General features: G+C 35.5%; 1 protein-coding gene across 13 annotated transcripts in view; it reads right to left on the bottom strand.

The window, feature by feature from the left end:
* The window catches only part of DLGAP1 (DLG associated protein 1), a 417,012-nt gene that overhangs the window by 121,551 nt on the left and 279,343 nt on the right, over window positions 1-16,118 (bottom strand). For 12 of the 13 annotated variants that reach the window (XM_084510659.1, XM_084510658.1, XM_084510653.1 and 9 more), the window contains one exon: window positions 4,842-5,056. In XM_084510659.1, the coding sequence (XP_084366785.1) occupies window positions 4,842-5,056 (215 nt within the window). Of the gene's footprint in view, window positions 1-4,841; window positions 5,057-10,040; window positions 10,185-16,118 lie in introns of those variants that run through there. The other variant, XM_084510657.1, reaches the window with a different exon arrangement.

Genomic DNA, 16,118 nt, shown 5'->3' with positions numbered 1-16,118 from the left:
TTTGAATTCAGGATGTATAAATCAGGTATCTTTTCTACCTCAACCTCTATTTCTTCTTGTATGTTTCACTGCTATTAAGTTTTCTACCAGATTCTCCCTCTTAAATGAGCTTGACCATTCACTGTTATTATATAGAACATAAAGAAAAATGACACTGAGATTTTCAAAAAAACTTTATCTTGGTTTGATATTATTTCCTTAATCAGACTCCTTAAAATATATAAGAAAAACCTGACACATTTTACGTAAGTACATAAAAATATATGTACACATATAAATATGTGTACACATATAAATATGCACATATTTTGAAATACTATTTTTGGAAAGTCTCTGATCGGCTTTAAAGTCAGGAATTGCCTGGCTTATTTTAAGTATCAGTCATCTATGAATCAGTAATCCACGGGAAGAGATGCAGCTATGATGGAAATTACACAGACAAATTCTGTACCATGGTGGAAAAAAAAAAAAGCCTAATGCTTTTTGCTCTTTGCTCACACAGTCTACATCATCAGTGGTGTATCTTTGTGCTCATAAAACAGTGTTTACAGTGTTTAGAATGGTGTTTCTCCAAGTCACAACTGTCTGGGAAAATATGGTACCTCTGTTAAAAAAACTTGAGTACAAATATTTGTAAGAAAAAAGTAATTTCTACTCTTCTCTCTCCTTTTTGCATGAATTCTATGCATGCATCTCCAAAGTATCAAAATCTCACTAAAGTGGTTCAATGCATTGGTGGTCAGTAAGTAAGACTTCTTTCAGAAAAAAGTTTATATGAAAAAATATGAGTCCAAAGCAACAAGCCTGCAACTGTGTATAAACCAAAACCTATGTAAAATATGCACAAATGGATTACCATTAAAAACTGCAATATTTGAGAAAAAATAATAATAATAAAAGATGTGCAGGAGACACAAACAATTGAAGTTCTCACAGTAGCAACAGTGTTGAATTGGAAAGCACTTATTGCAAACAGTGAGTGTGCAAGGAATGGAGAATAAAAAAGGTGAAAAATGGATTAGAAAAACTATGGTAACAGGATACATCTCTTAGACCTTTTGTCCTCAGTAGGATTTTCTGATCTTTTCCATACTCCTCATTTTTCAGGCTGCCATCAAGCTTTACTTTGCAGTGACTTCCTGGATACTAGACCCATATTCTTTCAAGAGATCCTAAAAGACTACTGCAGATTTTCTCTCCCTTATCCAGCTACAAATCTTCATAAAATTTACTGGAACTTCCTATCTTTCAGACTTCAGTCTCTAGAAAACTTGACAAAAGTTGGCCAATGGATTTCAAAGGTACTGGGAGGTTGAAGTGACAGATGGAATGTGGAAAGATGATGTAATTGCATTATTTTTTTTCCAGTGAAAACCAGACTGAACATAACCAATGTACATACAGAGGTACATACAGATAGTAAAGGAATAAGTCTTGAATGAAGCTCAGCTGTAATAGAAATGTCAGTTATCTGTTGACTGCACCTTCTTGACAAGTTAGCTAACCCGTCCATTTTCTATCTGCTTACAGGTACAAGATAAACTTATGCTACCTTTCAGGAATGGGCAACGGAATGTCACTCTTTTTTTTTTTTTTTTTTTTTTTTTTCTTTTTTCCATCTGGATCAGTTTATCTGGGCTGTGAAAAATTAAACACCAGGAGTATACTGCCAGCACACTGAGAGAAAGCTGCTCACTTCCTGGTAGGATAATGAGAGTGCAGCAGCGGAGGTGTGCATTTCAAGATCACAGCAAGCTGTGCTTTATTCAGAATGGTACCATAGCACTTGATTTATGCTGTAACCACATAGAAACCATGGCATGGGAGGAATATGGTAGGAGGGAGATTGTAAAGTATAGGAAGAAAAAAAAAATCTCAGAAAAAAATCCCAGGAAAATAAATTTGTATTATGTAAAGGGGAAATGACACAGTTGTGCTGTACAAAAGTTATTCGTTATATTAAAAGAAACATTGGTAATAATGAAAACCCTTTCTTAGAAGAGTAGACGCATGAGCAATGGTAGGTAGGTAGGTGGGAGGAATAGCGTGGGTTGTGAGGCCAATATTAGACTCAGAGATAAGTCCCACACAATGAAAACTCCCTGCAAAAAAACAGCAAAAGCAAAAGGGGAAATGTTTTTAAGTTGTTTTCCTGCCAAAGATGAAAGTGAAGCCAACTACCTGTTGTACAGGAGACTGCATACAAAAAAAAACAACAGAGAAAGAAAGTAGCAGAAAGAAATGCAAAAGATCCTTGACAATTATCACTGTAGGAAGACTGATTTCACAAGGCACGTTTTTCTATGCTGACATAAGAAACTTAATGAAAAAAGTGAATACCACTCAGCTTTAAGCTGTTAATAATGTTCTGCAGGTCAGGTAAAAAGTCCACTAGTGTCAATAAAAGGCTGTCTGCTGAATAGAGTGGCTTTTGGCTCATTTCCATTAAGCTTTTAATCAGGTGCTAAATGAGCTCAAGTCAACAGTAAGTCAAGGAAATAACTTGTTATCACACATTACACAATTGCTTGATGGCCTATATTCAGTGAGTTAGGGGCTCTAATTTAGTCTCTGGCTGACAAGCTAGTAAAATTCTATCACGACTCTCAGAGTAATCAGCGCAGACTTGGGATGAATAAGCAAACCTCTGTAGGTCAAGGTCAAGTTATACTACTAGGAAGGTGTGAAGAAGTCTGCAAAAAAGACCGAGCTTAACAAACTTAATTTCCCAGAGCGAGCTCTTGGCTACTTCTCAAATAATAAATAAATAAATAAATAAAGTTCATCAGAAAGGAATAAAAGCCATGCATAATTATATATTATACAATTAGTCTCTGAAAGTGAAAAGGTTTCCCAGAAAGAAATTATGTATCAATCTAGACTAAAAGAAATAGTTCTACTTCATGCCAATTGATATTGAAAAGTCATCAGGAAATTAAATATACTTTATTTTTTGTCCTTTTTTTTTTTTTTGTTTGTTTGTTTAATACCATTTACCATTTTCCTCTTATTTCTTCCACCCAGACATTTACAATGCACTTCTGCATAGCTCCTAGACTTAAATGACTTTTATCACGTGCAGCTTAAAATAAAGCACATTCATAAAAGCTTTCTTGAATAGGAATGGATTAAAGGACATATGTGAAACGAAGGATTCATAACAGAAGTTTGCTTTTACAATGATTTCAAAGCTAAACCCAAATGCTTCTGCTGCTTAGCCCCTCTGATCTAACTAACGTCCTTTGGGGTGAACAGTGACATGAAAGACTTTTTAATAATTCCATATTATTTTGCAAATCTCCTATCTAGAGAGAACACAAATGACCAAGAGCAAATCATTGTGATTCACTGTACTTCACTTATATAATATGGAAACACTGAATGTATATTTCTTAAGGCTCGGAATGGATAAGTGTCATTCCTCATGGTGTGTCTGTGCACAAAGCATGGCTATGTGGAGTTTGTGCTGACACCTAACGTTTATATTCACCTTCCTAGGTTGCTATACTGAAGTTGCTATACCTAACTGCAGAAGAGTTTTGGCTGAGGAAAGGGTATGATAAAGTCTGCTGGATGATGAGAGTAGTCATGAACTTTGAGCAACCTGCAGCAAATTCATGAAAATCCCCACAGACAATGAGACAGCTTTCTCCCTGGACATTAATGGACAGAGCAGACAAAATTCCTGGTTTCCCCTGAGACAGTCAGGCAGGCTGCTATTGGGAGCTGGAATAAGTATGTTCTGGTCTTTTGGTCTATTCATCACTGATGTCAAGAGCATGACATTCTTAACAAAGATCAAACACCTTCCTCTACAACCTATTTCTCAGATAAAATCTCTGGGAAAAAATAGGGTAGAGGAGGACAAGGAAAGGGAGGAAGTTAATGAGCAAAATGCAGGAGTCTTTTGTCTTTAATCACAGATACTAGAAGAGATACATCTCTTTTTATTTCCATTTTAAAGCTACAGCCTTAGGCATGTTGTACTAAAATTAAGTTATTTTTGGTTCGGTGAACTATGATTCACTATAAATTTTTGCAGAAGACAGACAGAAACAATTGTTGATTTAAATCCACACTATTTTCCTTTATGGATATAATTTATTTGATTGCTTTAGGAAAGCTCTCCATTTTAGAATCATTTAGAAGAAAACACTAATACCCAAACTATCAATTTGTACAATTTTCATGAGAATTTGGTCTCTTTTAAAATGATCCAGTGACATAAAAAATGACATAAAAAACATAAATTTGTCGTCTCTCTTGACTAAAGCTTTCATAAACAATTTAAGTATTTTCACTTTTAGTTGCATTTCTCCACAAAATAGTGTGATTGTAAGTGAACTAAGGAGTGGAAACCACAGATTTGTCTGTTTTCAAACAGTCATTGTTCTTTTTAATTAAATGTCAGATGCTCTCTGATGAGTTGCAAAGATTAGCTTAGGGCTAATTTCGCATGTGCTATTCATGATGAGTATATATACACATATATATGTATACACACATGCAATTATGTAAAGCTTCTGCAGGCCTAAGTTACAGTTCAGCAAAATATTCAAAGAACAGACCTACTGTACACACCTGAACACTTTCACTTAATACTAACAGGCTGAAATACTTTGCAAATTCAAAGCACAGGTAGTGGAGCCCCTTTTTGAAGTAACATTGAAATACATGGTCAAATCTACCATAATTCAAAAAAGCTCGTACCAGAAGTGACCAAACACAGTTGTTAAAATACTTTCCTTAACTGGTGCCTTTGAGTGAAGGACAGAAAGAAATAGGAAAAGAAAATGTATCTCTCCATGGAGAGCTCTATATGATGTCGATGACTGACTTACTTGAGGGTGGTGAGCTCTGTAAGGGATGGCTGTGTGGCCTTAAGATAGCTCTCTCTCCGTGCAGCAATCTTTGGAGATGGCTTCGGACTTGTGTCTGAATCTCCACTGTCATCATCCCCCATGGCTTTGATGTAACTGCCACTACGCATTCGTCGGCAGGGAATCTCATCATCTTTCCCTCGTGGAGTGTATCCAGACCATTCATCTTGAGGAACCTGCAGTTATAAACACAATTCCCTTATTAGTACACTTTTCCCTGTTGTAATTGCACAGCAAGATTTGACCGTGCTAAGCTGCCACAGAAACATAACTAAAATTCACACAGGCAGGGGCCCATCCTCCATACCATTTGACTGTGCATTGTAGTTTGCAGTGGAGGCCCCCTTCTCTCCCTGTATAGTCACAAATGCCTCTGGAGCTATGCTATTTTCCAGTCGTTATCTTGAAGTTTCCAGAAATCTCTCTAACACAGGAGCCTCATATAGCCCTAATTCTGGGCTGGATAAATCTGTTTTTCTTTGGTGAATACCATTTTCATTCAAATGATTTCCAGACAGATTACAGAGCAATCTTGGTTCAGCTCAATGTATCGAATACACATGGCAAAGCAAGATAAAATATGAATCTCTAAATCACAGTCATTTCAGATAGAGTATGCATGGCTACATGTGAATCTGCACCCACCAGAATGATTTTGGTTAAAGACACACTTCAAGTTGGTATAGCTATGTAGTAAGCATCACAAAAGTATGTTTGCAACTTCAAAATTACAATAATGTAGCTTCTATAGCATAATTAGTGCAAATGGATTCTCATCAGCTTGCAGGGATCTTCCTTTTGAATTATGTTAGTCTGCATATCTGAGTCATAAAACTCTCTATTCCTTTATTTTTCTTCTTATTATTAACATTCATTATTTCTTTTGATCTGAAGCAAGTTCTGTCCACTCTTTGCAATGGAGATCTGGAACACCAAGAATGTGTGTTCACAAGATTTTAGGACACAGCAAGGGACAGTCCAAGAGCACCGTTATCATGCCCACTCATCCTCTCCCTTGCTTGCTCTTGGGGCTTCTGGCCATCGTAAACCAACACCTGCACTTCTGTAACAGCAGAAACAACATGCAGTGGAGCAAGGTTCTTGAAATAACTGTCCTAAAGTTATTTTGCAGATCCTTTACTATTTTATAGTAAGGGTGCAACTGCAAAAGCACATTTCAGTTAAGCATATTAATGTTAGATTTAAATAAATGTAGTTACGGATTTCTACTTGTTCACTACTTTTTTGATTAAACATAGAGTCTCAAATCAGGTTTACTAAAAATTTTCCAACAGCTTATAAATACTAACTGCTAACAGGACAATCAAAAAATGTCTCTTTTCTATGAAAAGTTTGCTCCTCAACAACATTTAACTTCTGGTGAGTACCTTGTGCATCCATTGCTTCATAAACTTCAGCCATACCATTTATATGCCATCTTGTTTAGAAAATCATAACTTACTTCAAGAAGGACCTTAAGGGGAATGAATATATTTCAAAGTCTTTTTTTTTTTTTTTTTTTTTAATACTTGAATGATGGCATGCAGTAATCAGTATTGGTAAGAAGTAATTGAATAACTATACTTAAAAGCACTTGCAATATCCTTCTTCTAGTAAAGGGGAAGACTCTAAGTACTAGAGTATTACAAGCTAAGAGTACAAGGCATTTACAGAACCCACTGGAGGAAAAGAGTTGAATATACAGTTCTGATAAACCTCAATTTCAAATAAAAAACATATGCAATGTTTCAACTTTTAAGTTTATGCCTAGATCACAGGCCTGGACAGCTGATGATGTCTTTTTTGGGTGTGTACATCTTCTCAATGTGCAAATGAAAATAATATTTTCTAGTGGATTTGATTTTGATTTTTGACATACAGGAACATTTTACACTCCTCCTCCAGCACACTTATGACAGACAGACAATAATATTTTTTCCAGGTTTGATGCTTGCATTGCTCTTAGGGCTACAGCATCAGCAACCAGAGAAAATACAATCCGTGCTTATAACATCCCTCATCTACACCTAGGAACCTGCAGCTCCTGCTTGTCAACCTTGACTTTTCAAATGACTTGTACAAGAAAGAAGTTAATAGAGGATTTGTAAAACCAAGCTTTGCTGACATTTTGATGAAATGCTTTCCAATCACTCTTCAGGCAGATATTTAATAGCTAGGAGTATGTAGAGAATCTGTGACTTCTCATAGGACATATACTTTAATCTGTTTAATATTTTATTCATTATGATTTAGTAAAAGATCTGTGATTTTTCTCATTAAAATAAATTAGTCAATTAGTCTTTAATGCACTAAATAAAATATGTTGGTATAACATTAGGGTTTGTGTCTCCAAATGAGCAAAAGTCAGAGGAGTTAAAGTTATTATACTCACACAGCACCCGTAATAAAGGCAAACTGAACACTTGTAGATTTATTAAATTACAGACATACAGTTAAATTTAGTGCTGTAGTTTTTAGCTGCTCTACAGATGAGATATAGCTGCTCTGGGCACTATAACTCAGTTTCCTGAGTTCTGTTGTCAATAATCCCATATAAAAGTACATATAATACCTTTCATCCCAAAGCTTCTCAAAATTGATTTAGATACAACAGACCAAGTTTCGAAAGCTGGTTGCAATGGATTTGCCACAAAACATCCTATTTACACATGCAAACACTGTGGACAGATAGAAATGTACTGTGATGAGCTGTGAAAGCTCTAGCTGCACAAATTACATGAGATGATAAGGAGGAAGTCTCCAGTTTGAGCTCTCCTGGCTCAGGGAAGTAGGGCAGTTTATGAATAACAGCACACTATCTTTTTAGTAGCTCCTTGGCCTTTTAAACAGAAAGTTGCAGAAAGAAAAGCTGAGTTGTTCACATAGAGAGCAGGGACAAAGCAATCTCAAGCCACAAGCCCAGTGGGTGTTTTGTGTACTGAAAGCTACTTGCATGTGCAAAAATAAAGAAAATTATACAAATAACAACACAAGTCCCATTACCAAATCACAGTTTTAAGGATAAACCCTGTATGGGCCAAAGAGAAAAGGATGCCTGTAGTTAGGAAAAACACCCAGAGTTAGAGAACAACCTAAAAAAGAGAACAGTCTAAAGAATCAACCCAGCTGTATAGAATTTCAGTTTAAACATTGAGAAAAGCAAAGTGTTTGTACAAACTATCTTAGCTGCCTAGGCAAAACTTCAGTAGAATTATGTAATAGATATTTAACTACAAAGGTGGGGACATCTACTATTTTGTTTAAGCAGTTTGAGCAGTTTTATTGCAGATATGTAGATATTTATTTATTTATTTATTTATTTATTTATTTTCCATTAAGGTTTCAGTATTTAAAAGAACAACAGGGGTCCAATTCCCCTCTATTTTAAATCAGTTTCATAGGAGCTGGAAACCCTGATTTCAGAAGATGGAGTAGGAAAAAGCAGTGTAACTGCTTGAGAGCACTAGCGAGGTAAAGAAATGCTTTAAAAGTAGTAGATTTTTGCTTTGGCTATTAACAATTATAATGCTTTTTATGAAAGGATCTCAGAGCACTGTCTGTTTATTACTTGAGTAGGACAAACAACACTTAAAGCTCAACATTTCCTATTATTATAACTATTTTATAATAAATAAAAGAAAATAGAATCATAAAATGCTAACATTTTTATACTTCTGTGTCTAAAGACAAATACCTCAAGCAATACTTGCTAAAAGAAGTGACCTGATTTTCAGAGTTGCTTTCTTTGGTGGCTAATACAAATGGCTGTAGCTGCTTATAGCTCACAATCCAATTTACTGTCAAACAGAAGTGTTTGTATCATGGGAAAGAAGAAAAATATAAAATTCTAGCTGAAATACAAATTAGGAAAATAAAATTGGTCACATTATTTCCTGAATTCTTTTCCTTCTTTTCCTATTCTTTTCCTATACATGTGATACTGAACATACTGTAGCATATTTCCTTCTGTTCTGGAAAATGCTGGGAGAAGTATCTATATGAACCTCCATCTCTTTTTTATTTGATTTTTTTTTTTTTTCAGTCAGGAAGTCTGCCTAGATTTTCCTTCTTTGGACTATTGGACTTCACTTGAATGTCCAATATTATATCTTGCAAGGTCACATACTGTGCTTCATGCAAGTGCATATGCACAGCAATTACTGCCTTGGAGGATTAATGGCATTGACATACCTGAGACAAAGCTGTTTCATGCTTTTAAGAAAATCATGTTATCCAATTACCTTGGCAATTTCATTTTTTCACTATCAGAATATCAAGCAGATACATGACTCCTATGATTGTTTCTACTCTCATGAAAGAGGTGGAAGAGCTAAACTCAGATCTAACAATGAACATCATTGTTTTTATTAAAATGGGACTATTATCATTCATAGTACTGAACTAATAGAGATCCTGGAAACATTTCATTCTAATCTTTAAGATCATATAAAATTTTCTTTACACACCTAAAAATCAAGAGTGTCCTTTAATCATACATAAAAGCCCAGTGAAACAGAGAATCATTATTACTTGAAATACATACAAAATATTCAGCAATGGCCTTTAAGCCAGGCAACTTACTGAATTTATGACTTCAGTTCTTCGCTATATACCTGGAAATAAAATGTTTGTTACAAGTATGAAAACTAAGTTTGACTATGTTTTCTTTCTTTTGATTAAATGGTAGATATGTTTCTCTAAACAGAACAGACTATACAGATAACACTGCCACCAGCCAACATCTTACCTAGATTCAGCTTCATTTAGTGTATTGTTTACCTATCCTGATCTTTAAATAAATTTATGGACTTCTGGAAGTGTTTACACTGTTGTTAGCCAGGCTGGATTGACTGGTTATTATTATTATTATTATTATTTTAAATTTATTTTTTAATATATATAAAGGAATAGGATTTTTCTATCAGATAATCTAGGACCCTGAATAAAGAAACTAAGCAAACAGGTATACTGGCCCCACAGTTTCCAAACACTCATTTTAGCAGCTCACACTTAGTGGTATGTGAAATAAGCCTAGCATGTAAGGACAAAGATAAAGAAAACATTTTTTTTTTATTATTTATTCAAGCTTTAACAAATAAAAAATAGAATATCTAATATTTCTAGTTTCCTTCCTTTTACCCAGAATTGTTTTCAACTTACCTTATTGGATGAAATAGCAAAGAGACTGTCTCTATAGCAAATTAAGTTCATTATTGATCTCTAGTTTGATTTGGTTTATTGCAGCTGAAAGCATAAAAGCTTCTCCCTGTGCTTTGCCAAAGCAATGTGGATGACTATAGAAGTAAACACAAGGACTGGAAGGGAGTGGCTAACCATTGCTCACAGCAGTAGACTTGTAACTTTAGCTTTCTATTAGTATGCAAATACTTAATGAAATGAAATCACACAACTGAAGAACAATGCTTAATGACTGCTCAGTGCAGATTTTCAAACCCATGCAATTTGGTTTTCTTAGCCATTATTATGCTTCTTCTGTGTGTTGTTAAGGAAGTTTCAATTGCTATCTTCCACTTACTAAGCCTATTCCTAGCACTCATGAATATTGAATTAATCAGACCAATAAAGATAAGCAACATTTCAGTCTATCAACCTGCATGTGTTAAGAATCACTGAAGTACACAAAAAAACAAGGAAGCCTTGCAAGCCTCGAACAATATATGTTTAGCAAGCTTCAAGAGTTTTCAAAAAGGCAGACAAGAATATTCGTACCATTTAGGACAAACTTAACAAGTTCAGTATCTGCAGTAATTCTTGCTTTAACTTGTATGATTTCAGCAGTCTGGTTCTATTACAAATTCAATTAATTTAGCTGACTTATCTTCATGTTGTTTTACATGAAGAGTATTTATAGCCAGGACAAAGAACCTGCCTGAGATAGAACATTACCTCCTCAATCCTGAGGCTGCAACCTGCATCAAACCTGAATGAGCACTGTGAAGAACTGCAATCTTCCTTACCTTAATGGTAGTTTGAAAAGGCAGTGTGAATACTCAGAGTAAGTCAATAGACAAACTTTTTCAAGTACTGCTACAGTTTATCATTTTCATTTGTTAAAAGATGCCTTGACCACTTGTGAATCTGATTCACAGTCTGTCTTGTGAAGAGGAATTTGTGTTTCCTCCACAGATAATCCCGACCTGACTCCAAAATCAATTTTCTCCTGCTGTTTTACACATAAAAGTCCAACAAAGAGTGAAGAAGGCCACTTGGACACAATGATTACAGCCAAGGGCCTTGCAACTTTGCCACTCCCAAACATTCTGCAGAAAGGACGACAAACAGCTATCACCTCTGTTATTTAAAATCGTGGAGCCTGAGTATAGGCCAGGACCACAGATTAAAATTCCTTTGTTGGTACTCATGGATGTTATTGTTTCTGTGGTAGAGGGCAAACATTCATTCTCATCTTTCTCTAAACCCTTAAAGCTTTCAGTTTCAGATGGCTAAAATGAGATATCACTCCTCACCCAGGAAGGACAATGAGAACCTACAGTATGACTGCTAATGTGAATACCAGTCCTTGAAAGGATAATTTCAATGAGTGGAGAAATGTTCTTTCACCAATAGATGACTTTCTTGGGGTGAAAGTCATCTCCCTAGTCACTTCAGCTCCTGCATACAGTGACTAGCTAGCATCAAAAACCAATGCTGTTAAAGAAGATGTCATTTTACCTTTCTTTCACTGCATAAAACCACAAGCCCACTATCAAGCTGGCAAGAAAATGGCTCATGGATAGAGAACATGTAGCTGAATCTGAAATCCCTGGAAGAGAAACAGATGTGGTGGAGAGTGTATTTTGAGGGAAACAGCCATGATGCTGTTTCTGTTGGCTGACTATAACTAGATAATCTCTAATGCTTTGCAAATGTCTCACTCACACAGGCAACGACTGTAAGTAATGCAGTTAACCTACCATCTCTGGCTGGCTATTAGCTTCTGTCATATTTTAGTATACAATGGCCAGACTTCACTGAGACGTCCACAGTGCTTTCTTTTGGATTACAGCAATGAATTATATCTGTGTAAGAAGCCTTTATTCAGCTCTAAAGAAATTTTACTGGTTTCAGAATTTAATAGGATGTCTCAGTGACCCCAAACTGTCACCTCTGCTCTATCTCAGTGGCTAATCAAGGTCACGGTCTTGACTCTCTTCTGCTGGAAACTGAATTGCTAGAGTATAGGAAATCTAGAATTGTTTCTAACAAACTGATCAGCAGGCTGCATTTATGTCAGTAAAGCAAAATTAGTCAGAAATTTATTTGCATGAAAAAACAACTTAAGGTCTCTGGAAGCCTTGGCCTATCAAAGCTGGCACAGTGTCTTATCCATTTTCATGGCACATTGCCTAGCCTTTGGTAAGAGAAATATTTATTTATCAGAAGTCATATAATCTTTCTACCCAAACAAGACAGTCCATTGCACAAACTCAGTGTAAGCAGATGAGAGGAGAAAGCATGTACAGAAACATCAGATTAATGTTCATGTTGTTTAATTCATTATTAGACAGAAGGTTAGCTGTACAACAAGCACAGTGCTGGAGACTTTGAAGAGCTGAACAGAGACCATTGCCAGCTGCCTCCAGCTCAAACCACTCGTCTATCATGGTGGTATTCCCCACTCAAGATCTGTGCTACAGATTCCATTCTTGAAACAAACAAACAAAAAAATCAACAGCTGGATGTAGGAAAAATATTCTTTATTATTTAGCACTGAATAAGGAAGGCATGTCACCACTCAGTGCTTTTTTTCCCACTTACTGTGCAAGTTTCCATAAGAAATGTTAGGGATTTTGAACTCTGATACAGAATGAAATGATCTTATTTGCTGGACTGGCTTTGTGTTGAAGATTTTGGTAGAGTTTTATTTATTTATTTATTCCAGGTGAATTTAATGAAAATAAACAGATTAGAACACTCCAGATATTTAAGGTTGCAGAAAGGCTCAACTCCAGGTCTGAATCAAGTTTTATCCATGTTTGTACCAAAATGAACTGTAGTAGATAATAAATGCTGGCTTAAATGCATCCATAACTTTCACAAATGTTTCTGACAATAACACTATATGTAACATAGTGTTGCACAAGCATGTTGCTAAATCCTCTATACTGTATGCTAGCAACACAAAAAAGAGATTCAGCAAACAGAATTATGTTCATTAATGAATGCACTGTGAGAACATAGGGATGTTAACAGAATGAACCAAAAGTAATTCTTCAAGTTAATCTAGAAGAAATAACATCAGTGCCAGTATTTTCAATATTAAGAAGTTACAGAATGGTGTTAAAACCAATGGATAGAAAAATACCAACTTAAGGAGCATGAGCAGATAAAATTGCAGCTAAATGTGAAGTACTGACATTGCCATAGAACAACTCTCTTAGAACTTAGGTGGCCTCCATTTCTGCATTACTAAGATGCCAAAGGTCTGTTCAGGCTTTAATTAACTGAATGAGAACACAGCAGTTGTTAAGGTGAAATATGTAGCAATATCATTCTCATCATTCTTTCAGCTGACAATTTTTTAGAAAGGTAAATTAAAGGACTGAGAGGATGAAGAGGATGGCTATACTGAAATAATCTTCTAAATTTTTCTCCCAGTGTAGTAAAGGCATATTGTAGGTAGAATGTTTGTAGGTTGGCTAAATAACCAACATGTAGGCTTATCAGAATTATTTTTATTTATATATATATATCTTTAAAAAACAGGTTTTGCTTTATTTATAATTCCAATTGCCCCCAAATTTCATAACTTTATTCATTATTCATGTTAACCATCCTTAAACACTTTTAAAACTGGAAATAAATTAGCTTCATGTGAATTATATATATATATATTTTTTTCAGTTTTAATATAGCTAGTAACTAGTTTATTAATAAAGTATGAACATTTAACAATTTCTAAATATTTTCATGATTTTTTTGTTACCTGGAATACACCTAGAAAATGTTATAATGTTTGACATCTTATTTCAAAATTGCTTGTTTAAATGGTTTCACTAGCTTTACTGAGACATATGTGTCATATGAGTTGAGTGAAATACTTTGATACCTGATACTGGCAAATCACAGGGGTAATTATACATGCTTCATCTGATGTATGAAAATATTCATTAATATTAGTGGACATTAAAATGCAACATCCATATACCTCGCAAGGATATACTGAAAGATTAATTTGAATATGGTAGTTATGACAGAAACACAGACAACACGAGTAAAGAAAAAGTAGAGAACAGCAGAAAATGCAGATCAACTTGCCCAGTTAAGCCCAATATAACAGACCTAACAAAGTTCTGTGTCATAAAGACAAACACACTGCAATTAACATGCTGCATTAACAAATCACATGACAGATCCTGATCCTTATAAGCATCCTGATTTGGGATAAGGCCTTACCTTGTATCTGGCCACCCATGGACACAGACAACAGAAAGATGCTGGGAATGAGCAGTATATCCTAAGAAACTATGGAAGTGCTTTGTTCCAAGACTGGAAAACAAGTCACTTTAACTATATCAGTTTCTTAACACTATAGGACATATTGCACATTACAGACAACCTTCCCATAGGAAAATGAGCGCCGTACCAACCGGAGTCGTTCGCCACTAGATCCAGCCTCTGAAAAACCAGGAAATGCTTATCACACCCCAAAACTTGGCTTACAGTTTTTATAGTATTTCCCATATTCTCCCACCAAAGTATTATTGATTCAAATGCAGAGCTCAGATGACTGCACAGTTGTCCCCACCTACTTCACTTCAGCTTTCAGGAGTAAACTTCCTTCCTCAGCCCTGAATATCTGACACAACTGACTTCAGTCTCATCAAATTGGGTCAAAAGAAAACACATGACTGACCCACATTAGAAGAAAAGAGGAATAATACAAAAAATGTCATCTTTTATATTCTTCTCCATCTCTTTACAAATGGACTAAGGACTACGGGAATAGTAATTACAGGGAATAATGAACAGCAAAATTATAATTAGAGACAAACTATGCAGTGTATTTGATATTCTATTAACTTCAACAATCATGAATTCATAGTGAAACAAAAGTGTCAGAAATATCTACCAGTGTATTTAGGCCCTATTGCTTGCAGAACAAAAGTCTGCTTATATTTCATGTTCTATACTTTTGCTTAATTTTAATTATTTCAAAGGTGAAGCTACCAGAGAAGTGGAAGCTGTCCACTGCCTTATAGATTATTCTCTATAAGGCAGGGAAATCTTTTTGAAGAATTTTGAGAAAACCACAGGTCCTTCTCACCTTCCTTCACGTTAGTGTGATTGCAAATCTGGATCAAATGAAAATATTTTTCTTGAAGTAGGAAGGAGCTCGATAAAGGACTTTATCTTTCTACTGTCCAGATCCTCGTTTTTGAAAGGAGAAATGGAGAGAAGAGGGAAAAAGAACTCCATCCCCAAAATGCCGCTAAGAGGAAAAGGTTTACCTGATTGTCTTTAAACCATCCTGGGAACCAATAACCCTTTTTGAGATAACAGTCACAGAGTGGAGCCAAGCCTCCCTGATTCCTCTCTGCCCTTGAACTCAGAGGCTGGACACCGCACCTCAGCACCTGTACTGGAAGCGGAGCCTGCCGGGGTAAGGAAAGTCTGTGCGATGCGAGAGGACACTGCACTCAGTCCAAATTCCAAGTTATGAGAAATAAGCCCATCTGTAACATGAACTACTGCCAGCTCCTTTCACAGAATGGTTATGTGGAAAATATCACACTAAGTGAGATAATTGTTTGTTATTTCCATGTCTTTACACTGAGAATTCATCCAGATACTTCAGTGGTAAAAGATGTTACAAGCAAAGATGAACTCTATTTTATCTGTGATCTCTGATATACTCAGAGCTACCAGGACAAAGAAAATGTTTTTGTGCCCTGAGTTGGAACATCACTCCTTTGTTGTGTCCAGATACTACCACAAGAACAGTTTTCGTGAGCAAAATAGTTGCTTCTTTTAAGGATCAGAGAGTTTATGTCCTGGGCTATAAACAATGACTTAAATTACAAGTGAGTTGATAAGAGCATCTATTTAACATTTAATGAGTTAAATAAAGCAACAAAGAAGCATTCTATTAATTGATGTCATTATCAGAGTTGTCCAGTACTGTCATGAATTTGCAGCTAAATAGCTTTTATCTCATTTAGTGCACTTCTAATTGTTTTAACAATGTAGGACACCAGCCCTTTGGTACAATGATTA

The sequence above is a fragment of the Aythya ferina genome (genome assembly GCF_964211825.1).
Source record: "Aythya ferina genome assembly, chromosome: 2".
Lineage (NCBI taxonomy): Eukaryota > Metazoa > Chordata > Aves > Anseriformes > Anatidae > Aythya > Aythya ferina.
Note: the sequence above shows the minus strand (reverse complement) of the source record. Positions and strands in the feature narration are given on the sequence as shown.